Source organism: Callospermophilus lateralis, chromosome 1 (genome assembly GCF_048772815.1).
Source record: "Callospermophilus lateralis isolate mCalLat2 chromosome 1, mCalLat2.hap1, whole genome shotgun sequence".
In the NCBI taxonomy this organism is placed as follows: Eukaryota; Metazoa; Chordata; class Mammalia; order Rodentia; family Sciuridae; genus Callospermophilus; species Callospermophilus lateralis.
Window position 1 is genome coordinate 33,011,148 of NC_135305.1, and position 26,231 is coordinate 33,037,378.

Below are 26,231 nucleotides of genomic sequence, written 5' to 3' on the forward strand. Positions count from 1 at the left end.
CGTCACTGAGATTCTGCTCATGTGTGCTCTTCATACAGTAAAGCAGGCATCGGTGAAGTCTTCGAAGGACACCAAGGGCCAGTGACAGGAATTAACTGCCACATGGCCGTGGGCCCAATAGACTTTTCTCACCTGTTTGTCACGTCATCATTTGACTGGACTGTCAAACTGTGGACCACAAAGGTAAGAACACCTTGATTGAAATTCTCAGGTAACATACGGAGAAAGAGGATGATATTTTGTTCCCTGGGGAAGTTATAGGAAACACCTGTCTACCAAGCCTCATCTGGGTGACATGGCATTGGGAATTCATAGAACTTGCTGGTTATCTCTGTCTGTCCCAGAGCTAGTTAAAGCTTACTTTCTCAGTCCACTTGACTTATTTTTAAATATATGTAATATTTGAAAACAGTCTAATTGTTAAAAAAATTTTTTTCAAATGATTCAAATAAGGATAAATCTGAAGTCCTCCTTCACCAAAACTAATCCCCCATATATATAATCAGTTCGGTATTAATCTTCTGGAACTTTGTAGCAATTACTTACTTACATGTGTACCATGGAAATATATGCTTTGGATCTTGTTTTATCATTTGGCTGCTTGGTTTGTTTTTAGACTTTGGAGGTTTTTAAGCTGGAAAATGGCCCTCTATTACTTGTGTTTTAAAGGTAATGCTGACCATATTTGAGAGCAAAAAAGAAAAGTAAAGACCACCTGGAAGAAAAGTACAGTAGTCTAAGGAAGACCAGTAGTTTGAAATGGAAAGTAGTAGATGGATTTGAGAGTCATGTAAGAGATAAAAGCCACAGAAACTGGTGACTTTTTGATGGGGAGGAAGGTAAGAGAGGAAGTCATCAATAGAGAAGCCAGTTCCATATGCAGGGCAACTGGCAATTTGTGGTAGCTTTCACTGTACTAGAGAACAGTAGAGGAGGGTGCATGATGAGGAAGATCTTTGCACATGCTGAGTTTGAACTGCTTGGGAGGAACATTTCAAGACCTCCAGTAGGCAGTTTGCCATGTGCAACAGAAGAGAGTGAGCTCTGGCTCCAGGTATGTATTTAACAGAAGTCAGAATAGCTAATCACATTTAAAGGAGAGGATTTTAAAAGAAACACTAAGTCTCAATCTTGAGGAAGAGAAATATTTAGAAAATAAACAAGAGAAATGGTACCAGAAAGGGGGATTGAAAAGTAACTCAAGGAATAGGAGAAAAATTAGAATTTTGTGTATAGTTTCATGGTGTTAATGAAGGACAGAATTGACTCTTAACTGGATGAAAAGATGTATGACCTCATTTACAAGAGAAATTTAAAAAAGAAAACCAAGTTGAGAGATCTATTTCTAACTATCAGTTTGACAGAAATCTTAATTTAACAACATATTCCGTGATGAGCCAGAAAGAAACCAGCCATTTGCATATATTGCCATTGGAGATGTAAAATAGCACTACAGTGTGGAAGGGATTCAGCACTATCTAAAAATACTGCATGCTTTAACAGACAATTCCAATTTCTGGGAATCTATGCCAAAGATAAACTAGCCAAAATAAGAAAAGGACGTATATAGAAAGATATTCATTCAAAGATTAATTGAATAGCAAAAGACCAGAAACAACCCAGAGTCTTCATCAGTAGGGCATATGTGAATCAAAGTAGAAAAAAATGAAGAAGATTTCTCCATAATATAATGACTGATCTATAGGATATATATTTTTAAGTTTAGAAAAGATAGATGGATAAAGTACATGTAGTATTTTGTCATTGTGTAGAATTACGTTTATATAAAAAGTTGGAAGGATGAACCACATACATAAATTACATAATAGGGAGACAATAGGATGAAAGATAAAGACAATAAGCAGAATTCTTGGAATTTGTCTTGTTTGTACATTTATACATTTGACATATGAATATTTTATGTAGTTATAAAACAAAATAAAATAAAATTTGGTTTCATAAAAATTTGAAGTAACCTGAAACAAATCCCCATAGTTGGTTCAAATTGATGGCAAAACCTTACAATAAAGAATGGCTTAAACTTTAAAATCCTGTACTGTTGGGTGTGGTGGAGCACACCTGGAATCCCAGCAACTCCAGAGGCTGAGGCTGGAGGGTCACGTGTTCCAGCCTAGGTAACTAAGAGAACCCCTGTTTCAAACTACAATTTTAGAAAGAAAGGTGGGATTGGGATACAGTTCTGTGTAGAGCATCCCTGGGTTCTTTTTCCAGTATAAAAGAAAAGAAAAAGAAAAAATGGAAACACCTTAATAATTAAGAAAATAGATAATATCACCTTTAAGTAGGCCTGCCCACATAATTAGATCTGAGTCTTATCAACTTTCCAGACCTCTGAATTTCAAGGCGACAGGAGGTACAGATGCCTGATGTTATTAACACCACAGATATGTAATCAGACAAATCTGGACAATGGGTAAATTTGTTGTACAACTGATTCCACTTCTGTAAAAAAAACTAAAACATAACAAAAACAAAAACAAACAAAAAACCTCGAAATAGAAGCTACAAAATAGAACAAAACAAAACTTGAGTCATTTCATCCAATCTCAACATATGGATTTTATGTAGATCTTGATTCAAACAACAAACCAGTTTTAAAAATTTAGAAACTACCAAGGAAATATGAATGCTGACTGTACCTTTGATGATACTTATGAGTCGTTATTTTAGGTATGATATTCTAATCACTTTGAGTGGTTTTTACTTCTTAGGAATGCATATTGAAATGTTTACAGAAAATACACTGATACCAATGATTTGCTCAAAATAAGCAGTTTGTGGATATAGATGAATATAATTGACCCTGTATTGATAATTACTGAAGATAGATGTTTGATATTAGTTTACCTCTAAATAGGTTTGAAATCTTCTACAATGTGAAAGACAGAAGAGAAATAATGACAAATACCTCAGAGAAGTAACATCAGGACCAAAATACATCCATTATTAGTTAGAACTCAGAAACCACTGATGTTCATAGCAAATGCAGTTTCTTTGTAGTGTATTAAATATTTGACACAAATTATAATGGGTTATAGAATGAGTGGAAAGTGAGGATAAATCAAGACTTTTCTATTTTATTTAAGACTATAGGGACTCAGGATATCACTGCTATGGAAAAGCCAGTGAAGATGGAGAGTAGAAAATCTCTAAGTGTAAGGTAGAGAAAGAGTCATTATAATGTGAGCTAGATCCCTAGCATGAGCAGGGGAAATGAATTTTGAATATAAGCTGGAAAGGATGCGGTCAGATATGTCTAAGTCTGAAAAGTCTCTGATGATGGCTATTTTCTCGAGGAGTTGGGAGGTTAACTGTTCCGCTGAGCATGAAGTGGAGGTACTGAAAGGAGCAATTTCAGCTCATAAGAGGAGGATAGGAAGAGCTGAGTAGGGAAACAAAACCGGACTCTGGGCAGAACGTTTTCGTGGCACCAATCTTCAGGACTGATTTCCTCAGCAATACAAACATGGAAGAGGAATGCTAGCTGGATGTGAGATTGAAGCCTTAGCAGGTTGTGATGGAAGGACCTAGAACATGGAATCTGGAGATATGGATAAGAAAAGTGTTAGCTGAAGCAGAAAGGAAATGAAAACAGACAGGATGAAGTCAAGGGAGCGAGGGATTGGAAGCCCCCAGAAGATCAAAGAACAGGTATGAAGGAAGGACTTGGGTAAGAGAATTTGTAAAATAAGAGACGACCGTTAGGAAGTGAGGTGTTTGGATTAATGATGCACAACTGGAATAGTTCCTTATGTTAAGAAAAAGAAGGAGAAGGTAAGAAGACAATGACAGCATCATCAAGGATGTGGTATTATGTAGTTGAAATTCAGTGAAGATGAAACTCACTAGAGAATGAAGGTCATAGAAAAGGTCAAGGTGTCTATGTGCCTTTGGAGTGGACAAGAATAATGGCTAGACTCAGATGGAAAAGGAGACAGTGACCACATGCTGAACTCCCCAATGAATTAGGAGGAGAGATGAAGAGGTGAAGGATGATAGAGCCAGATCGATGAGCTTAAAAGAAGAGTTTTTCCCGGAGAGCTGAGGAGCAGTGAAATAGCCCCAGAGAGCAAGTAAGAAGCTGACCCACTCACTATTTTGAAAGACAATACAGATAATGCCCAGCTTCTACTTGAGGGACCTTATCTGAGACAGACAGAAAGGTGGTGAGCTTATGGTAGGGCTAGAATTCCTGAGGAGATAGTAGAACAGGCCACCAAGGAGAAAGCTAAGAACACAGGAAAAGGCATTTACCATGACAGAGAGACCCAGGGATGGGGGAGGGCATGGTGGAAACATCTGGAAAGGAAGAAATCATGAGTGGTTTGTGTAAAATAAATGCTGATAGAGATTTCTGGAAAACCATATGAGACCCCACCAAAAAAAAAAAAAAAAAATGATGGGGATGGGTTGCTAAAAAGGGCCCTGAAGTGCAGAATAAGATGGCAGTGTTTATAGATTCTATCAAAATGTGGACAACATGAAGGGAGCAAGGATTAAAACACATTGCACATCCACCCCCACCCCGTGCCTTACCACACTGCATTTCATCACTAAACCGCTGTCAGGGAGGACCTCCCTTTGAAGCAGAAACCTTGCTGGAGTGGTTTTCCTTGCAAGAGAGGAACAGGCTGCGTTCCAGGCAGCTGAGTCAACAAACTCACAAGTACCATTTTCATCCGAATGGCTGGAGGAAAATATCCAGTAAGGAAATGAGGCTGGAATGATATAGGTCTCCACTTGCTTGTGTAGATTGATTTTTATTTTATAGGTGATGGCAAGTCATTTTAGAAGTGTATTAATCAAAATTTAATTTTAAGAGTTTGCTTTGAAATACTATGGGAGATGAATTTGCATGTGTGGCCTACACCAACATTTTAGTGAACTCATACTGTGTTGTAGGCATTGTGATAAATGTTTTAAATCCTTACAATAAACCTGTGAGTGGATATTAGTATCCCAACTTATATAAGAGGAAATAGGAATAAGAGGGCTTAAATAACTTGCCTGCTCTCCTTAGTGAATAAGTGGGGAAATTGGGATTTAAACTTAGTTTTGTGTGATCTCAAAGCCTGTGTTCTTGGGTCAGAGCTGTAGCTCAAAAATACAGTGCTTGCCTAGCTTGTCAAAGGTCTTGGGTTGGATTTAATTGGTGCATATAGTGAATTCATTCTATACGCATATATGGAATATCACACTGAACCTCATTAATATGTATAATTAATACATATTAATAAAAAAATTTTAAGCCTGAATTCTTTTCCACACCAGCATGCTAAGCACAGAGATAAGAAGCCCAGTTAGAAGCCTATTTTGGTTATCAAGATGAAAGATAATAAGCTTATGGAGAAGAATAAGGCCAAATCTGAGAGAAAATCAACCAGACACAGTAACCAAATGACTTGATTTGAGAGTTTGTCAATGATGATTCTACTATTTCCAACTTTGGCATCTGAGTGATGGTTCACATGGTCATTTCAGGACAGACAAGAGGAGGAACAGGCTTGGGTTAAAGGTACAAAATTAGCAATCTGGACATGTTTAAACTGAGGTGCCCAGAAATTCCTAGAAGGTAATTAAAGAGACACGTATCAGTCCATTCAGGCTGCTATAACAAAATACCTTATACTGGATAATTTACAAACAATGCAACTTATTGCTCATAGTTCTGGAGGCTGGGAAATCTACAATCAAGGCATCAGCAGATTCAGTATCAGATCAGGACCCTGCTCCAAAGATGGTACATTCCTGCTACATCCTTCTTGGGTAGAAGGGCCAAGCAGCCTCTCAAGCTTCTTTCATGAGGGCACTAATTCCATTCATGAAGACTCCAACCCAAGGACCTAATCACCTCTTAAAACTCTCACCTTTAAATACCATCCTGTGGGGATTGAGTTTCAATGTATTGGTTTGGGGAGGACACAAACATTCAGACCACAGCGATACAGAAATTTGGGGGCAAGAGTTGAGTTCAAAAGTATAGATATGACAGTGATCAGTATATAGTTAGTCATTTATTCCCAAGGGGAAATCTACTAATAGAATGTGAAGAGCACATTGAGTCCAATGTTGGAGCCACTGATGCAGCATGTGTTGAAGCATAAGAATGTAAATCAAGGGTGTTAAATACCAGAGATGTCAAGGAACAGACAGTTGGAAAAGGCCAGAGGAGGGTCACAGAGGCCTCAATGAGAGCCATTTCAGTACAGCAGTGGGGATGGATTATATGTGGTTAGAGAGTAATAGTGGACACAGAAAATATAGACTACTCTAGAAGAGAAAGAGAGAGAACAGTGACAAGCAGGAAAATCTGGAACATGGAAGGATTTGGTTATTATACTATTTGAAGGACCCGAGTATATTTGTGACCTGAAAAGGAGTCAATAGAAAGTGTGGCCAATAATGTGAGTCTTAAAAACTGGGAAAAGTTGATTACAGGTACCTGTGTGGAAGAGCTAAATGGGGACTGGGGCAGGGGGAGAATGAGGCAGGACATCAATAGGGACTGGAAAAAAAGGGTTATAGGTAGGTTTAGCTAAATGGAAGTGTAGTAGGGGAGTGAGAAATAAAACAAGGGTTCTATTTCCTCAGTGAAATAAGAGGTACAGTTATCTGCTAACAGAGGTCTATGATGTGGTTAAGAGAGGAGCTGGGCACAGTCACACACACCTGTAATCCCTGTGGCTCGGGAGGCTGGGGCAGGAGGATCACAAGTTCAAAGCCAACCACAGCAACTTAGAAAATAAAATATAAAAGTGGGGATATGGCTCAGTGGTTAAGTTCTCCTGGGTTCAATTCCCCCATCCAAACAAAAGAAAAGCAAGGGGGTTTAGACCAGGTCCTCCTTGGGGTACTCCCTGACTCCAGAGGATGTCTGACCTGCACAGACATAAAGACCAGCTGGGACTAAATACCACTGGCACATTTTGTAGGTGATGTCTGACTTAAATTTTATAAGGTGATCAGAAGAGTGTCTGGAATTATGTAAGCATGCTGTTGTTGAATCTCTTCAGAAAGCTCCTAATTCTGACCTTTGAAGCTCTCCATGACATGACCTCACCTTGCAGTCGCAGGTTGACAGATTTAGGTGTGGGAAATATATCTCATCTCCACAGTTCTTCTAAACCAGAGGTTCTTCTTTTTTATTGATTCTTTTTAGTTATACATAATTCATTATGTATTAGAATTCATTATGACATCATTATAAAAGCATGGAATATAATTTGCTCTCATTCAGTCTGCAGTACTTCCCCTGTCCCTCCTCTCCTCCCTCCTCCAGTTCCCTTCCTTCTACTCTATTGATATTTTTTAAACCTGCGGTTCTTAAAGGGTGGATGCCTGTTAATCAATAGCATTACCTGGGTCTTAATTAGAAATGCACATTCTCAAGGTCCCACCCAGACCTCCTGCATCAAAACCCCTGGGAGTGGGCCCAACCATCTTTGTGTTCCTAATGCTGCAAAAAAAAAAAAAAAAATGTGAAAAGTCACGCTCTAAAGAACTGTAAAGTTCTCTATCAAACTCCCCATCCTACAGTGTCAATAGGGCAATTCAGTCATTTTTGAGGGAACTCTCCTTTCCACTGGGCTTATGTTGAGAGTCTTGGGACCAAGTTTTGAGTTCCTATAGGTGAATGAAAACTAGCTTGCCACCACCACACCACCAACTCACTTTCTTTCTTTCTTTGGTACTGGGGATTGAACCCAGGGTGCTTAACCACCCAGCCACATTCCCCAGTCCTTTTTTATTTATTATTTTGAGATAGGGCCTCACTAAGTTTCTTAGGGCCTCACCAAGTTGCTGAACCTGGCTTAGAACATGTGATCCACCTGCCTCAGCCTCCTTAGCCATTGGAATTACAGGAATGTGCCACTGACTCACTCAGTTTCTTGATATATTAAATATACTACTGATTCTGGCCAAGCATTTATATGATGCATATGTTTGAAACCCCAAATTAATTAAAACCTTTTGTGATGTGCTGGGAACAATGGTTATGCTTGAACTCTTTGACAATGTGGGCTGGTGTCATTCTCCTCTCTTTTGGTTTTTTGTTCCAGGCATTGAACCCAGGGGTGCTTAACCACCGAATCACATCTTCAGCCCTTTTTTTGTATTTTATTCAGAGACAGGATCTTGGTCATTTGTTTAGGGACTTCCTGACTTGCTGAGGCTGCCTTTGAACTCAGAATCCTCATGTCTAAGCCTCCTGAGTTGCTGGAATTACAGGCAAGCACCACCACGCCTGGCACATTCTCCTCCTCTTAATCTTAACAAATGTAAGAGTTAAAGGGAAAAGTAACAACATGTCTTAAAATTACTAGTGATTTTTGCAAGACTATTATATAAAATAAATAGGGCAAAGGGAAAAAATAAATATTGTTTTGAAAATACTACAAATCAAGGTCTTTGGCTTTTTAAAATCTTATTGTCAGTAAGAATTTTCAAAGGGGTCTGTGGCAGAGAAAGAAATGAGATGAGTATTTTCGTTAGTCCTTTCTGACAATAATGATTACCTTAGTAATCTTTATTTTAACTCACTGGGTAGGTTGGAGTCATTTTATCAATTAAACAAAGTTAAAGATTATGGTGGAGTCTCACTTAATAGCCCGATGAGTGACACCATCAAACTGAAGCTTGCAAGTGAAATAACGTGAGGATATAGAAAGATTGATACTAAGAAACAAGACATCGAACTTAAAAGGAGGCTATAATATAATACTTTGTGAAAAGAAGTATAGGTCAAGAAGATAACCAAAGAAAGTTCAAAGACAAACCAAACAACTGGAGAATTTGGCCATGCAGATGTGCATTTTGTACACTCCACTGACCAAGAATTCATATTTCTAGTGCGAAGATAAAGTATTAGGAAAGAAAAATCTGTATTCCAGGGAAGGATGCTCTAAGCCACTATAAATTTTCTTTCAAAATGGTGTTCATATACCCTGCAAAATCAAGCTCATCTTGAAGTCTATAGCAAAGACCATATTCACTTACTTTGCATAACTAATATGATTTCCAGAGAGACAATAGCACTTCACATTCTTTTAGAAAAAGAGAAGCTATCATTTTAAAGATCAAAATTTTAAAATGAAACTTCTGTACTTAGGATTTAAAAATATTGCAGCTAAATGAAAAGTATATTTGCAAAAAATGCAAACATTGCCAATTTTCTTTGTGATTTGTATAATTAATACTTCCAGTGATCTTACATATGGCTTTACTTAAATTTTTCATGAATATTGGACAGGTTGCATTCTTGAACTGGGAAAAATGAACGAAAAACACAACACTTCATATTTTAAGGGATTTGAGTTCCTAAATTTCCAAAAGAATAGCTTGGTTTATGAGCACCAAATAGCCACATTGATTGATTATAGGTGAAAATTGTATCAACCTATTAGTGTTAGAGAATCTCGAAATTTTAAAAGTATTAAATAATTTTAATAAAGGAAAAATAAGCAATAATGACAGAAGAAGTTGGGGGGTCATCAGAAACTTAAGGCAATGTAATTAAGGCTACTTATTTCTTTATTTACATTGGGGATCAAACCCAGTACCTCACATGTGCTAGGCAAGTGCTCTACCACCGAGCTACACCCCTAGTTCCATTTTTATTTTTAAGCATATGAATGCAATTGTTTTTTGATAATGAAAGGAGCTCTATTCACCATTTTAATTAAAATCAATATATTTTGTTTTAATACCATACAAGATTCTATATTGAGGAAAATGAAAGAAATAAATTATAAGCTCTTGTCCCAGCAGATAAAGAAAACATCATTGATATAATTGGTCACTAGGTAGATAGAATCTGGGGGATGTCAAGTGAATAGTAGAGCAGAACCAGTTGTGTCCTGATTGGTGTATGGAGGGAAGGTGTTATTAGTCAGGTTTTTGTCACTGTGACCAAAATACTGATGAGGAAAATCTTAAAGGAGGAACAATTTATTTAGTCTCATGATTTCTGAAGATTCGATTAACTCTGAGCCAACTCCATTGCTCTTAACCCAAGATACGGCAGAATATCATAGTAGAGGAAGGTGCTCAATTGTGGCATCCAAGAAGCAGAGAGAGAGCAAAAGGGCAAGAGAGAAGCCAGGAACAGACACAGTCCATGGGCATTCCTCAGAGAACCACTTCCTCCAGCCATGCCCCACCTACATACAGTTACCACCCAGAGTTTCATTCAAATGATTAATCTGTCAGATGTATAAAGCCTTCTATGAAGTTACTGCTCTCATCATCTAACTATTTCATCTCTGAACCTTCTTACACTGCCTAGCACATGAGCTTTTCAGGGGATACCTCATATCCAAACTGTAACAGAGCATGGAAGACAGAGAGCATAGGTCTTCTAGCTGTCCACATGGAGGCCACCCATGAGAGACCATCCATGTGAGTTCTCACTGCAGCATCATCTGTTTCTGTGTCTCTATCTACCCAACTTCCCCTTTGTCCAACTTATGAAAAACAAAGTGCAAACACCTACCCTTGACCTTGCTGCCTCTTTCCCAACCAGTTTGTATTCTGCCTTTTTCTACCAAACTGCAATTTCACCCCCATGATCTCCACAGACCTTCTTCTGCTCCTTCAAAAATTGCTCTGACCTTCTTCTTGCCTGGTCCAGTGGTCATTCTGCCACTTTCATTTCCTTTGGTGATTTTGATGCTTTAATGTCAATTGGTCCCTGGAACATCCATCTTTAAATGCATCATGAGATACTTTTGAAAGTACAATAAAAAGTTGCCTACTTAAGTCTGTCTTTGATGATCCTTTCAAAAATAGAAAATGCATTGCCTGAATAAATTCTGTTGAGTACCAACTCTTACCTTTTACTGTATGTTAGCACATTAAATTTCCCATCCTTCAAAAAATGCTGGTGTTGATGCTTGGAAATAAAGTATGCACTCTTGACTGGATTAAAACATTCATTATTCCACTCAGCTTCTCTATTTGCTGAGGTTTGGGATAGTTTTTTTCCTGTGCTGCAGTTGAACTTAGTGGCTAGACAAGTTATGAGTCTCTGGATTTTCATCATTACATCCAATTTGGAAAGTTTCAGTGGATTCCAATTAAACATTGGGTTAATATTTATTTTAGTCTTGGTACAACTTCACAAGATTTAGGCTCCTGATACTGTTCGTGTATTTGCCAGGTCATTCCCTTTCTTTAAACTTCAAAGAGCTTATGTTTCTTCTGCTTGCATTAATACCATCTTCTAAATCTTTTCTACATTAGACTTTGGGGCTCTAAAATTTAATTTCTTTCTATTGACTGGTCAGGTATATGGCCTGATTTAACCCATGCATTGATATTTGATGTGAATCTTGGAACCTTGGGGTGCTGCCATCCAAGGACCACTCATGAAACACATTTGATTGATGGAAATCACTGACTTCCTCTGAATGTATCGTGACATGCATGCAGCTGTCCTATCCATTAACATGCATCTCAATCCTCTAGTCTCTTAACAAAACCGTGAATCTAAGAATGAAATTGTCTAAGTGACTGAAGGATGATGACTTCGCACAAATTAGAAAGAAAATCTTCACTCTTCAAGCAATGGCTGTGAAATCAATAAACAAGCATTACCTACTTCATTTGTACATCTTCTGCCAGGGTTAAAATATAGGATCACTGTCTTAACTGATTGTTTTCCCTCTTAGCTACTAGGAAAGAATGATAATTTGAATCTGTTATGAATAAAAGAGATTGGAAACAGTTTTTCCCTAAGGAAAAACATTCATTATTTCTTTCTAAATGTATTCATTAAAAATGATTATGCATTATAATAAATGGTTTAAAATGGACACATTATATATAATACAATGACAAAAATACTTTTGTATCTTGAATCACAGTGATTATGCAACTGAGATAGAACTGCCACCCTTCCCCTGTCAGACTGTGAGCTCCTTGAGATTAGGTCTGTCTTTTTTTGTCTCTATTCCCACACCAGACATAGTGCTTGGAACCTGGTAAGCACTTAATAAACCAATGAATTAATACATGAACAAATAAATCCTTTTTTAAAAAAAATTTTAAATAGAGGTGTACATTGAAATCATACTACATCAAATGTATAATTAACTGTGCTTTTGAGAAGTAAAATTCATAGCTACAGAGCCCCAGTACTACACACACAAAAAAATCATAGCTACAGTTAAGAAGTATTATAAATAGAAAACTGAGGTTAACCTCTAAAACTTCTATTAGAAAATAGTTAAGAAAGTACAATATTGAGGGAACAACCAAAGGTAACCATCCATACAGTAGACAGTCCTCCTAGATGAACTCCTCACAAAGGAGATGAGTAGAATCCAAATCAATTTTGAGACAGGTGTGAAGGACTAGGCAACCAGAGTATGTGTCCTTACCTGCCACCTGCCACCTGCCGCCTGTGAGCAAGGGCTGAGGTTCCTCATCAGGCCTGGCCCAGGAATACCTGTTCCTGGAAAGTCACTTCTTGGTGTGCTGTAGCCCTCTCACATTCAGGAATGCTCTTTCTAAAGTCACTCCTAGGAAAGCCTGTCTTCTCTGGGGAGAAGAATAGTTTGTAAGAGAAACTCCTATCTCACTAAGATAGTGAAGAGATGGAAGAAAAGTGTGCTAAAGAGGCTTCTCAGAACCAGGGACATCCAAGCTGAAGTTTGAAGTAGGTATTAGTTAGATAAGAGGGAAAAAGGAAAGTTAACACAGGATAAACAGAGTATATAAAACACAGAAGCATGGGAGAGTGGACATTTGCTAGCTCTGTGAATTTAGAAAAGTTGTTCCACCTCGCTGTGCTACACTTTATTCATCTATGAAGTTGGGATTAAAATACCACCTATTTCATGGTGTTCTTGTGAAAATTAAATGATTTAATATGCATAAAATTCTGAGAATAGTGTTCAGCACAGAATAAACACTGTGAAGGAAGCAGTAATAATAATTACCATTATTACTATTAAACTTTGTTGTTATTTTTGCCATTGTGATTTAGTGGGTGCTATAGTTTGGATCTTGAATGTCCTCCAAAGGACCATGTATTAAAGCCTGGTCCCCAGGATGGCACTAGTGGGAGGTGATACAAGTTTGGAGAAGTGGGTCCTCATTGGAGGTCATTAGTTCACTAGGGTCACCAGTCCTCTTCCTTTTTTGTTCCCTGGCTTATGATGAGACTGGTTTTGCTCTGCCTCATGCTCTTACCATTGTGGAATGCATCACCACAGACCCAAAGTAACAGAGCCAGGCAATTAGGGACTAGAATCTCCAAAGCTATGAACTAAAGTAAACCTTTTCTCCTTATAAGTTTGTTATCCTAGGGCTTTTGTTACAGTAATTGGAAGCTGATTAACACAATGGGGCTAGAGCAGTAGACACAAGGTGACAAGATAGGAATATTGCAAGGATAGCTATGGGGGAAGAAGGGACCAGACAACAAGACAGTCTGTCTGGTCATAAAATTAAATGCAGACTTTCTTCTGCAGATGACAAGGGTGATTGTTAAATTATTTGGATCTGGAAAGTCCCCAAAGATTCATGTACTTAAAGATTTGACCCCCAATGCAGCAATGTCCAGAGGTGAGATTTTTTTAGGAAATGAATGAATCATGAGGACTCTAACCTCAGTGGATTAAATCCAGTTGATGAATTAACAATTTGAATGAATTATTGGGAGGCAGGGCCTAGTTGGAGGAAGTAAGTCACTGGGAGAATGCCCTGGAATGGTTTATCTTATCTCTGGCCCCTTCTCCTCTTCCTCCTCCCTCTAACCTCTCTCTCTCTTTCTCTGCTTCCTGGCTGCCATGAGCTGAGCAACTTTCTGCCACTATGCCCCTTCCATCATGAGGTTCTGTCTCACCTCAGGCTCAGAGAGGTGGAGTGAGCCAACCATGATGCAGTGATTTATTTTACGTGACTGAAACCTTTGAAACCATGAGCTAAAATAAACCTTTCCTCCTGCAAGTTGTTTGTGTCAGGTATTTTGTTCCCAGTGGTGAAAAGCTGACTAGCACAGAGATAGCATATGTTAAGGGGGGTGGGGGGGGGGCTCTTTGTCTCTTGCTTGATGTCATGCAGAGTGAAAGTGAGCACTAAGAACAGCACACTTTCCCCACAGAGTTTGGACCCTAGTGTTGACCTAATGTTCTGCTTCAGACAACTGGCTTAATCCAATTACCAACAGTATTTGTGTTCTATATTAACTCTGTGATCCATCCCTTAGATCCTTCATATCTCAGCATTAGTGGGTCTTGTTATTAATGCACCCGCAACTCCATCACAGTTATAGCAACTTGATCGACCAGTGTCAACTTTGGCAACCCTTCTTGAGACTTCCCTTCCGATTCACTCCTGCCCCTAAATTTTGAGATGAAGCCAGACTGTATTTGACAATCATCATCACACTAACAGAAGCTTCATTTACCTGACTGCTTACATCTGACTGGCATTGTGCCAGAGATTTCACATAATTTTAAGAATATTTGTACCAGTGCACTGCCATGTGACCTCATCTTGAATGATTCATTGCAAAATAGTGTCATCTGGTCTTTCTACTAGTTTTGTGTTTACCTGCGTTTACATTGTATCTTCAATTGAACCTTTCTTTTCATCAACTTTAATTTTTTTTTTTTTTTTTTTTTTTTTTGGTTTTGGATCCAAACATATATTCCCTTTCTCCTTGTTCCAACAAACCTCTGTTGCTAGTTTGTCAAATCTTGACCCATGGGTCTTTTCATACCTGCTCCACCAAGTCCTGGCTTCTCAAAGGGGAATGTGGCAAGATTAGAAAATAGAGGCAGTTTCATTTGTTTTAGATCTACAAAAAGTGTGTTTAAGGGTTTTTATTCTTAGTAATCCTAATATCACTTGCTTTTACAATATCTACATATTTCTTTAACTTGTTTGACAATTTAGTATATACTTCCACATTCTTTTTTCAGAATAGGATTTTGTTTTGCTCATCTTTATCTAGTACCTAATCCCTGCTAGTTTATTAGTGTTACACATAATATAGAATGAGTAGAATTTTCCATAGGAGAAATTACTACTTAATCAACTTGAGTTAATAAATATTGGGAGATTGTTCTCATTTTTCTAGGACTTTGTAAAGAACAAATAAGAGTTTTGTAGTGGAAAAATAAATATAATTAATCTTTGAAAAATGCTCCTTTTTCCTTCCAAAGTGGAGTAACCAGCCTTCCCATAAATCCTGGGGAACCAGACCTCAGTGTTTACTACTGGAAGCTCACCAGCTCTGTGGAAGTTTCTGGAAAGGAATGTTGTGGAATTGGCGGTTGAGTGAAATAGCTTTCTCTCCTGTCCCCTGGTTCATTGGCTTGAACTAAACCCAAGTCGAAAGTAAGAAAAGGTTTCTTATGAGTTGTCAGTTTCCTTCTCACTTAGGACCTTCCTTAATGATTAAAAACTTGATTTTTAAACCCAAGTTCCCCTTCACCTCTCTGCCAGGTGCAGCAGCAGGACAGTCTGCAGTGGGTCACCACTCCTGAAGGGCTGTGCTTGAGACTTTTGGCTTCCTCCACCCATGGAACTTCACTTATGCCTAACTGGTTCGATTTTTCTCTCCCTCCGCCGCCCTCCTTTAACACAGGTCAGCAAATGAGCTGAGATTTTGCCATTCTTTTGCTTTGAGGACCATTTCATTAATGTAGCATCTCTGGATTATCAATATGAAGTGTGTTTGTGTGTTTCTGAGTGTGTGGTTTTATTTCTTCTCTTGATAGTATTTTCTGTTATGGTAGATCCATAGTACATTAGAACAGCCATGCTTTTGTCAAAGAAATTCTTCCCCTACCCACAACCCTAAAAATCTATTTATCAGGAAAATTATTTCTTAAAAGCAAAGAATAATTATGTTTTCTTTATCAATTTTGTGACAAAATTATTACCAGTTTCTCTGAGGTGGGTCTCTGCCTGTGCTTTCTCCCTACATAATCCTCTGAGATAATCTTCATAAAATACACCTTTCATTATGCTATTGCCTTATGCTAAAACATACAACAGTGGTTCTCTTCTGTGGCATCCTAACAGACATTTTTTTTAAAGGAATTTTATGATTTTTTTAAAAAAGTGAAAGTGTTAACACTAACAAGTATCTTCATTACGGAGGCCCCTATCCTTCAAGAAAGGAATACTTATGCAGCATGTGGAGACACTATGCTGACCTGAATGTGGATCCCAGGGCTTCCCCCGGGTGCTGAGAGAACAGTATTCCTTGGAACACAGTTCTGGAAACTCTGACTGATAACGGTTCTATTTGCTGTTCTCATCATTTCAAACACTTCAACCTGCATTTCCTGGGTCTCCACCCTTTAGGGCAAGCATTTCACCATTAGTATTACAAATCCTAACTACGGTTTTTCCAATTTGCTCTTTAGTAACAATGTCAAACAAAATCTTTAAAAAAAAATCAGTCAAGATAGAGATCATTTGAACAACATAACTAATGAAACTGAATATATCTAGAGAAAGAAAAAATAAGAGAGGGAAGAGAGAAGAGTGAGAAAGAATTGAGCACTCAAAAATAATGTTTAGAGATGGCAACGTGACACAGCCTTAAAAGCCATGGAAGAGCTCTCCACAAGCACGTATGCAGTGCCAGCGCCACTTGCAATCCTGATTAAATAAGTATACCACTTATTATTTTTTTTAGAAATGGTTTTTACATCTTTAACAAAATTAAAGTCCACATATGGGAAACAAGATACAAAAGCAACAAGAAAATCTGGTTAAGTCATAGAAATCAGATCTAAGGGGTACTTTGCAGATCCCCGATGCAATTCCCTAATTTTGCAGAAAAGAAAACTGATATCTAGAGAAGAGTGATTTAGATATATTTCTGATCCCATAATTTTTTCTGGCTCATGTTGATTGTAATCAGGTCAGTTAGAAAACACTGTGCTAAAAATGTGGCAATATTTTGTGTTGTCCACCAATTCTGATTTGCCATTTAGTAGTGACTTCAGACGCTTGAGTAACCTACCAGATTTCACCAGCTTTAATAGTATTTAACATAAAACTATTCATCATAGTATGAAAATAAAGCTATTCTTATAATAACTTTAATCAAAACCCCAAAATTACAGTATGGGAATATGATGTAAATATAATGATCGTCTATATGTGATACTTGCTTCTCTCTTATCCACTGAACTATGAGCTCCTTGGGGCCAATGGTCATATGTCACATTTCATTCATATTTTCCCTTAAGCTTTCAGTCAGGTAGTAATGGGTTAATTTTTAATATAGGCTTTTTGACCTATTATATATATTTAAGTTTGGTTGCTAGCAATTATATTTCTGATTAACAATAAGATAAATTCTGAGGTTTTATGTTTTCTGAAAATTTATTTCAATATAATAGCATCCCAGTGGACCTGCCAAGACATCTCTGTCCATTCCTCACTGATATTTCTAATTTACTTCAATCTACACTTGTCACCTTTTTTGCACCATCAATCTTTTCCCCCACTGCCCAATTGAATGTCTCCTTGAATGTCCACAAATGAACACAGCATTTATATACTGATTGACCTATAATGTTATTGTTGCAAAATATGCAAGAATATATCAATTTAAGTTTAGTTATGATTCTGACACAAAGTCAAAGCAAGTATTGCCTCCCTTAACTACTCACAAGAATACTAAATTTGGCCAATTATTCATTTATGAAATCAGTGTTGAAGGAGAACTTAATGTATTTTTAACCTCATGCCAGAGAGTTTGATAAGGGTAGAAATGAGACCCAGTCTCTGGTGCTAACAGGTTCATTATACATGTCTTATTGCTCAAACTTGAGTCATGACTAGAACTACTTAAAAAAAAAAAAAAGTTCTTTTCAACTTTCAGTATTGCCTTATTTCCATTGTAATGTAATTTAAATACATATAAACAGAGAACAAAGTATATGCTCCTTAGGCTTATTCATTCAATACTTATTTACTAAGAGCTTTCTGTGGTCCAGACACTGGGAATTTCGCAGTGACAAGGCTACACAAAACTCCTGACATCACATAATGTTCACTAGGTGGGAGGAAAAAAAAATTGGGAAAACAAAAGAAACAAAAACAGTTAATTTTTGTTATTTGCCACGGTTGTAGTCTGTAAAGTTGCTACAAATACTGAATTGGCAAATATTGAAGAGACATTTCTAGGAGAAATGCAGCATTAGGTTTTCACAAGCCTCTGGTCACAACATTTTCATCAACTGACCGACACATGATCTCGTTTTGTGTTTCTGTTGAAAGATACCGTATTTAATATGTGCTGTTGATTCATTAACATTGACCAGTGCATGCTGGAAGCAAGCTTCTCTAACGTGCATTTTCTCAGGAGGACACATCAGACCTTTTTGTGCGTAGGGACACTAGACAGTGCTTCAGCACTCTGCTTGGAACCCATTCTAAACAGCAAGATCACCAGCAAGGCAAAAAAAAACAGCGCCAAGTAGACCACAAAGAGAACATTTGTTTACTGAATCATGAAGGCAGAGCCCTACATGGAAAGCTGAACACTTCAGTAATGAAGTAAGAGTGTATTTAAATTTAACTACGTATAACAGGCTCCAAGGCAGCGGCAGGACAGGGCTTCTAGAAAGAGGTCAGAAAACAATGGCTGGGGTGGAGGAAAAGGAGACATTCGTATGTATTCTGCAGGTGTTTGAGAGTGGGTGATGGAGTTCAGGGATGGCAGGATTGGACAGTCTACAGCAGAGGAGAAAGCTGCACTTTTCTCCAGGGGTAGAAAGCAGCATGAACAGTGTTAAAGACCAGAACAGCTTTAGTGTGCTGAGGAGACTGTGAAGGCAGCCACTGGCTGGAGCAGAGGGTTTTGATGAGGGGAGGAGGGGCTGCCCGTGGAACCCCTGGTCCTGCCATTTCAGCACTGCTCTGCCCCAGGGGGATCGGATGGTAGTATTCAAAGCCCCGGCCTGTCCTGTTAGGGGGCTGGCGTGGGATTTGTGGCATGGAGACACTTTCTCAATGTAGCTATTTGTACTGAGCCTGTCACTAGCTCAGCGGGAGGTAAAAATTACTTGACAGTCTCTCCTGGCTCTCACCCATCCTGAGCGTGAGAGCAAGTGGGGGGTGTCCGAGTGGGTGGGCTCCAGACAAAGTAAGTCCTGAGGAACTGGAGCTTTTGGTGAAGTAGAATGAAGGGCACTGGGAGTCTCAGCCACAATTGGGGAGCAACCGTGCCAGGCAAGCAGCCCCCACAATGGAGTCCCTTGGTGCCCCTATCCTCCCTACAGTTCACTTTTCACTTCCAAAGTGCTTGATGGGGTATAAAAGATAATCTCCTCTATCAACTCTTTATCTCTCTCTCTCTCTCTCTCTCTCTCTCTCTCTCACACACACACACACACACACACACACACCCAAATTATCAAACCTCACTTTGGAATTTAAAATCTCAGCTAATAAACCTAACCCTTATCAGAATTTAAAAAAAAAAAAAAAAAACCACTACATTTTAGTGCGGTTTCTTGGTTCCCTATTAAACTGCAAATGCAGACTATTCGCCATATGCAGTACACTCATTTAAACCCATTTGACTTCTTAAGGCAGGGTGATAACATTTTGGATTTCATTTTTGTTTGTCCTACAAGAGTCTTGAGTTGTGGCCAAAAACCCAGGCCCTGGATGAATGTGCTTTAGACCTCACTTTTTGTCACGAGGCCAAGTGGACTTGGGAGAGAGGGTGGAGCTGTCTGTTGAGACATGATTTTTAGTTTGCCCTTTGCCTCTGGAGCCAGAGCCCTGGCCTCCATCCAGCCAAATGAAGAGAAGATTATGGTATTTTCTAGGTAATTTTAAGGAGCACAAACCCAAAGTAAAGTCAGGTGGTTTGAAGTCTGCTCTGAATTTTTCATGTGAAGGATTTGTCGTGATCTGGGTTTTCGGCAGAGCTGTACTTTAAATGCTAAAGGGAGCTGTATTCTTCTGGAGACAGGCATGTTTTGGTTGTTCACTAATGACCTCTGGTTTTGCTTATGGGGAATTTTGTTAACAAATGGAAATGTAGCAAAATAAAACATTCTCTTTTCTTTGGTACAGTTTTTTTTCTTCTTCTTTAAACAATGGGAACCATTGCAGTAAACTGTCAAAACCAGGCTATAGATATTGGTGATTGTAGCATCATTAATACTGTGTAAAAATAAATTAGTCACTTTGGCAATCAAATACATTCTTCTGATCTCTTGTCGGTGCTTTTAAACAGAGCCTTCTCCTTGCTGTTTGATAGATCCTATTGTTACAAGAAGAGAACCCGTAGAAATGTATTCAAAAATTCTTTGAAATTTTTCCAACTTCAGGAACCTATTCAGCGGTAATTAGCCTCTGAGGCGGCTGATAAGGAGCTCTGTAGGGGGCTGCGCCCTTGTTTGGAGATTAACCCCGCATGCACTCCAAGGAGAAGGTGTCAGTTTGGGGACCTGTTCCAGTTCTGCCTCCCCTCCCCTGCCTGTTTGCTTGCCTTTTCCCACCCTCTCTCCTCAGCCCCCTTCTCATGCTCTGATGGCCTTTTCTAAAAGAAAGAGAACTTAAGGCTGAAGAACAGAGGGTAATAACAAAATCAACTCTAAACAAAGGGGCAGAAAACTTCCGATTCAGGATGAAATCAGTGTACTGCCAGGCAAGCACGACGAACTGAACAGAATCCTCACTTCTGGTTCAAGGTTAGCTAGAGCTCTGGGCTAGTTCAACCTACTTGTATATAGATAACATCGGCCACCATAAAGTTTCTGTCCTTGCTTGTCCCACTTGTGGCAAGATTCTCTCTCAGTACTGTGGGTATGATTTAAAGGTAAACTGTATATTTTTAAAAAAGCTCTGCCATCTTTAGAAAAATGCATATGTTCTTATTCATCAAAGGCAATCTACCCCTTTTCTTGGAAGGCATAACAGAGTTAATGGTAGAGGGGCCATTACTGATGACAAATGGTATGTGTTCAGAAAGGAGAGAAGTAGCTGCTTAAGAAACAGCATCTCTCTTGCATTCTTAGGAGCCATTCCATAAATATAAAATGATCAGTAAATGTGCCCATGTAGATGTGCATTAGAGGCCAACAGGAAAAAAGAGTCTCCTTCTCTTCTCCTTTAAGAGGGTGTTAATTTGAACCAAGTTCCACTGAATGAGTGACTTAAACAGCAGAGATTTATTGTCTCACAGTTCTGGAGGCTGGAAGTAGGAGGTCAAGGTATTGGCAGACCTGGCTTCTTCTGAGGTCTCTCTCCTAAGCTTGAAAATGATTATCTTTCCCTTGTGTCTTCCAATGGTCTTCCCTCTGTGTGTGCCTGTGTCCTGGCCTCTTCTCATAAGGGCACTAGTCATAGTGTCCTACCCATAAGGCTTCATTTAAACTTAATTACATCTCTAAAGGTCTCATCTCTAAGTACACTAGTTACATTTAAGGTGCTAGACATTAGGACTTCGATGTATGAATTTTGATAAGGACACAGTTCTGCCCACAAGAAGAGCTAAGTCTAGCCGAGCATGATGGTGCACACCTATAGGCTAGGGCAGGAGGATAGAGAGTTCAAAGCCAGCCTCGGCAAAAGTGAGGCACTAAGCAACTCAGTGAGACCCTGTCTCTAAATAAAATAAAAAATAGAACTGGGGATGTGGCTCAGTGGTCGAGTGCCCCTCAGTTCAATCCTTAGTACCCACCCCAACAAAAAACAAAACATGTCATCATGGTTACCCTGTACTAACTGATGCAGGGTCTCTAGTTGGTGTGAGGTGCTAATTTGGGTGCAGGCTTCTTTATAGTTGATGCACCATTCTCCTGTTTCCTGGCATCATTGTTCTTCCTTAGGCAAATAAACACATGAGAATATACCTTGGATAGCTATGTTAAACACCCCCCCACACACACACACACACAAACATACACACTCATTTGAAATGTATGTGTTACAAAGACTCTTCAGGAAGATACTAATTATTTAAGTTAAAAGTTAAGTTCAGTTTTTAATGAAATAAAATTTAATAGCATTTATTTACTATTGTTTTGTTCCTGTAGTACAAAGAAAATTCCTGCCTTGATTTCCTACTGTCCAATTCACTGCCAGCTTTTTACTACTATTTTTTAATATAACTTTTCTGATCAATAACAGTTCTCTGAAATGCAAAATGAATTTGACAAAATTATACTATGTGTATCTATAAATATGCCACAGTGACTTTCACCTTTATTTATATATGTGTAGCACCAACTAAAAATATATAAACCAGTAGAAGGTAGACCAGGAGAATAGAAGAAGAGAAATAAATAGGGAAAGGGATCAAGGAAGGGAAAGGAGAGCTACTGGGAACTGGAATGAAGTAAATTAAATCCCATGCATGTATGATTATGTCAATGAACCCAGCTATTTGTGTTCAATTATAATGCACCAATAAAAGCAAAAACAAACAAAAAAAACCCAGCTCTCTGATCCTGGTTCCCTCCTCAAAGTGTACAAATACATTGAAATGTTTGCCATCATTAGGCAGCAACCATGATCTTCATTAGAAGTTGGTATCAAGGTGCCAGTGGGCGGTGCAGCAACTCACAGATGTAGAGGGGGAAGTACAGTGAATGTACCAAAGTAGCTTGCAGTGACCTGAGGAGAAAACTGGATCAAAAATGCATCAGAGGAAGTAGAGGTATCAGGCAGAAATGGAACTGGAAATGAATCAGAGGCTTCCTGATTCATCAGCAATGTTCAATACATCTGTCTGCCTTTTATTGGCCAGGCTGTTTGTTAAGCACTTGAGATATGAATGCATATAAGAAATGGTCCAAAACATTAAAGTTGTTACATCTAAATGGAGAGAGGGTGGCTTAAGGAAAAACAAAGGAAGGCTCTAGATTCAGGATCCTCTTAGAGATCAGTGATTGGGGATGAGATGGTTTGGCTTCAAGAACCACATGCATGTCCTAACACTCAGGTTAAACCTTGCTAAACCACTGAAGAAACAATGGGCATCCACACCAACCACTGCCATACCTTCCAACCTCTTTTCAACCAACCCTATTACTCTTTCAACACTTCTCTCTCCAAGATCATCATGAACCCCAAATTGATAAATGCAAGGTCTTCATTTCTGCCCTCATCATATATCATCCTGACCAGTACTCATTTTTGCAGTTCTTTCTATCTCAGGTTGTGTTCTCCTGGTTTACCTAGGCCTCTCTGTTGTTCTGTTGGCCCATTTCTCAAAAGTTTCAAAATTTCTACTACCAGCCCTCCTTTTCTTCTTTCTGACTCTCTCCTCTCTTTCGATACCTCCTGTGAATGCTTCTTTAGCATAAACTTCAAGCCTGATATGTCGTACAGTTCCAGACGTGAATTTCTACTGTCAACTTAACCTGAGTGTCACTTCCAGAGACTCTAATACACCATGTTTAAAATATAAATCAGATCTTACTCCCTACTCTATTTCTTCTTCTATTTTCTACCCAGTTAATGCTATTCGTCATTCACTTGTCCACACTAGAAGATCTGAAAACATCCTCATGAAAATTAAACACAGCACATTTACCTATGCTTATTGCATCAAAAAGTTTTAACTTTATCCCTCCTGAGGCTGTCCCCATCTCTCATCCTGATATCCCTTTGGAAACATCACCCTGACATACCTAGCAAGTGTTTGCATGTTTTGCTTTCCCCTCCTTCATCGTCTTTGTTTCCATCTGTCAAAGGCTCTACATTGTTCAAGGCAGGTCTCTTCACCTGTCCTAGGTAATACCTTCTTTGACCACATCAGACCATGGTAACCACCATTACACCACCACCTCCTCCACTCTTTGAATTCCTCTGGCACCTAACAGCTGTACCACAGAATTTAGCACCTGGCCACACACTTGTTCTTTCTCTTTGATATAAACAAGATAGAGCCAGTCTAATTTTCAGGGGTTCGTAGACAAGGTAAATTCCTCCCTGAGTTTTTCCCAGGAATGTGGCTTTGAGGAGGAATTTATATTCTTCCTTCCTTCAGGTGGTGAAATTTGTGCACCTCCTAGTGATGTGATGTGTTTTCCTTTTTGTCTTAGTTTATAAGGAAATTTAGAGCTGCATCAGTACCAAATTGTAATAATCAGCTTATCTCAGGATCCTGGAAGTAGGTATTGGTCTACCTTTTTCTTTTTCTCTGTTGTATGTTCTCAATTTTGCAGTATATGTAACTTGGAAGGTACAATAAATCCTGTTGGAACAAAGTGAAAAAAAAATAGATTCCCAAATAAGCAATTTTCTTCTCTTATTTCAAAATTCTCTGAAGTGTTAGTGTTTGAGAACAGAGTCAGATCTTATATTCCTATCAATTGCCCAAAATAGAAAGCAAGTGTTAGACCCTTAGTAAATCACTGTTGATGGATTAATGCTCTTGGCTATCCTACCTGAAATATGTGCTTTGTTAAAGGAAATAGGTTTTCTTAAACTAAGGTGGAACCATTACCTAAACTGACATGATTCTAATGAAGGGTTCTTAGCATACCTATTTCTGCTAGCATTTCATTCAATATTCAATATATCAGCAGAAAAACACAATAAAAATCAAAAGTTTAAGTTTTAGTTATTATAGTGTCTAAGCATAATACTTAGAACAGAGAAGAAGATTAACAAAATCAAATAGTTACCACCAGCAACACTTACTGGATAATAGAGAGCACTTTCCCCACAATCCCAAAACCCTACTGGCTGCCTCTCTGATACACACAATATTCAAGTGGTAGATATCTGACCTACATTTGTACCCCTTATCCCTATATTTACTCCATGCCCCTACCTTCCTAACATAAGATGGCAAATATTAAAATTGGCTTTCAATAAATCTACCTGTCCTAGCCATAAAATTCTTCCTGCCTACCCACCTTTTTTTCTTTTTATTATTATTATTGTTATTCCTTTTTAAGCTCACCCAGGGAGAATACACTAACTTTGAAAGAAACCACAAGAACGTAATCATAGAGTCACCTCCAGACTTGGCCTGTGTTCATACTTCCTGTCTTTTTACCTCCACCTCCACCCATAGCCCCTTCTAAATATTCACCCACCAACACATGCCTATAGCTGTTGAATATTTATGCAGGTGTGTGAATAATTCATGTATGTACAAGCACTTTGGAGACTTAGAATTCACCCAGCTGATTGGGCTCTCCCATTGTGCAAGAAGTGAGTGCTTGGTGAATCCTTTCTCTTGCTCTTTGAACCAGCATGAAAATGTTTGCCTTTGTATTTTAATGATATACTGCAGAGTTGCCTTCCCCAAGCTTCTCATTTTAAGCAATAGTGGAGAAAGAGAGAGACAGACGAGAGAGAGAGAGAGAGAGAGAGAGAGAGAGAGAGAGAGAGAGAGAAATATGAGAAGGAATGAGAACAAAAGGCTCACTATATAATTATGAGATTTAAAGATACCCCCACCCTCCTGCTTCCCTGCTGTAACCTGTATTTTATGCCTTATGATGGAAGATAAATTAAAATTGATTTTTTACCCCAAAGTAGCTGTGGATCAAACAATGTGGGTCCATCTTGACCAGCCTTCTGTGACCATTTAATTTTTCAAATTGTCTAGGACAATTTGATTCTAGATTACTACTTCCCAATGGTCACTTCCAATGCCCTAAGTCACCTCACCTCCTATTTAGCTCATGTTTACTTCTTGAATAGAAATTAAATTTAATTTGGCTTAGGTGAAACAGAACAAGGTAAGCAAATCTGTTGCAAAGCAGAAAGTGTATCAGACATATTCCTCATTTGAACAAAATATTCCAACTCTTGCTATTTGGGATTCTCCATGCTGGTTCTCACTACCATTAAAATAAATACAGTATCAGCTGTACTAATATTACACATATTATAAAAATATGTTGCTTTTAATGCCAGTAGACACAAGAATACCAAGCTACCAAAAACTTGCCTTGACTTCATGTGTGCGTGTGCAAATACACACACACACATTTTTTTCTAAATGTTATAAAATTTATTTGATAATGACATCATTAATGTAAGATTAGTTCTGGGCACTGAGAAATATTAATTTTAGAAATTGGTATTTTAGAAATAAATATGAAGGGGGGATAAAAGTAGAATCTATGGATACAGATTTATAATTTGATATTTTTAAAATTTCTTTAAGAATTACTTATGTGTACAGTTTTAATATTTTTAATTTTTTTTTAGTTGTTGAAAGACCTTTCTTTTATTTATTTATATGTGGT

At 38.4% G+C, this 26,231-nt stretch overlaps 1 protein-coding gene across 1 annotated transcript in view; it reads left to right on the forward strand.

Moving 5' to 3' along the window:
* The window catches only part of Dync1i1 (dynein cytoplasmic 1 intermediate chain 1), a 293,109-nt gene that overhangs the window by 237,961 nt on the left and 28,917 nt on the right, over positions 1-26,231 (forward strand). Inside the window, exon 14 of the mRNA XM_076861407.2 lies at positions 39-183. Within this exon, the coding sequence (XP_076717522.1) occupies positions 39-183 (145 nt within the window). The remainder of the gene's footprint in view (positions 1-38; positions 184-26,231) is intronic.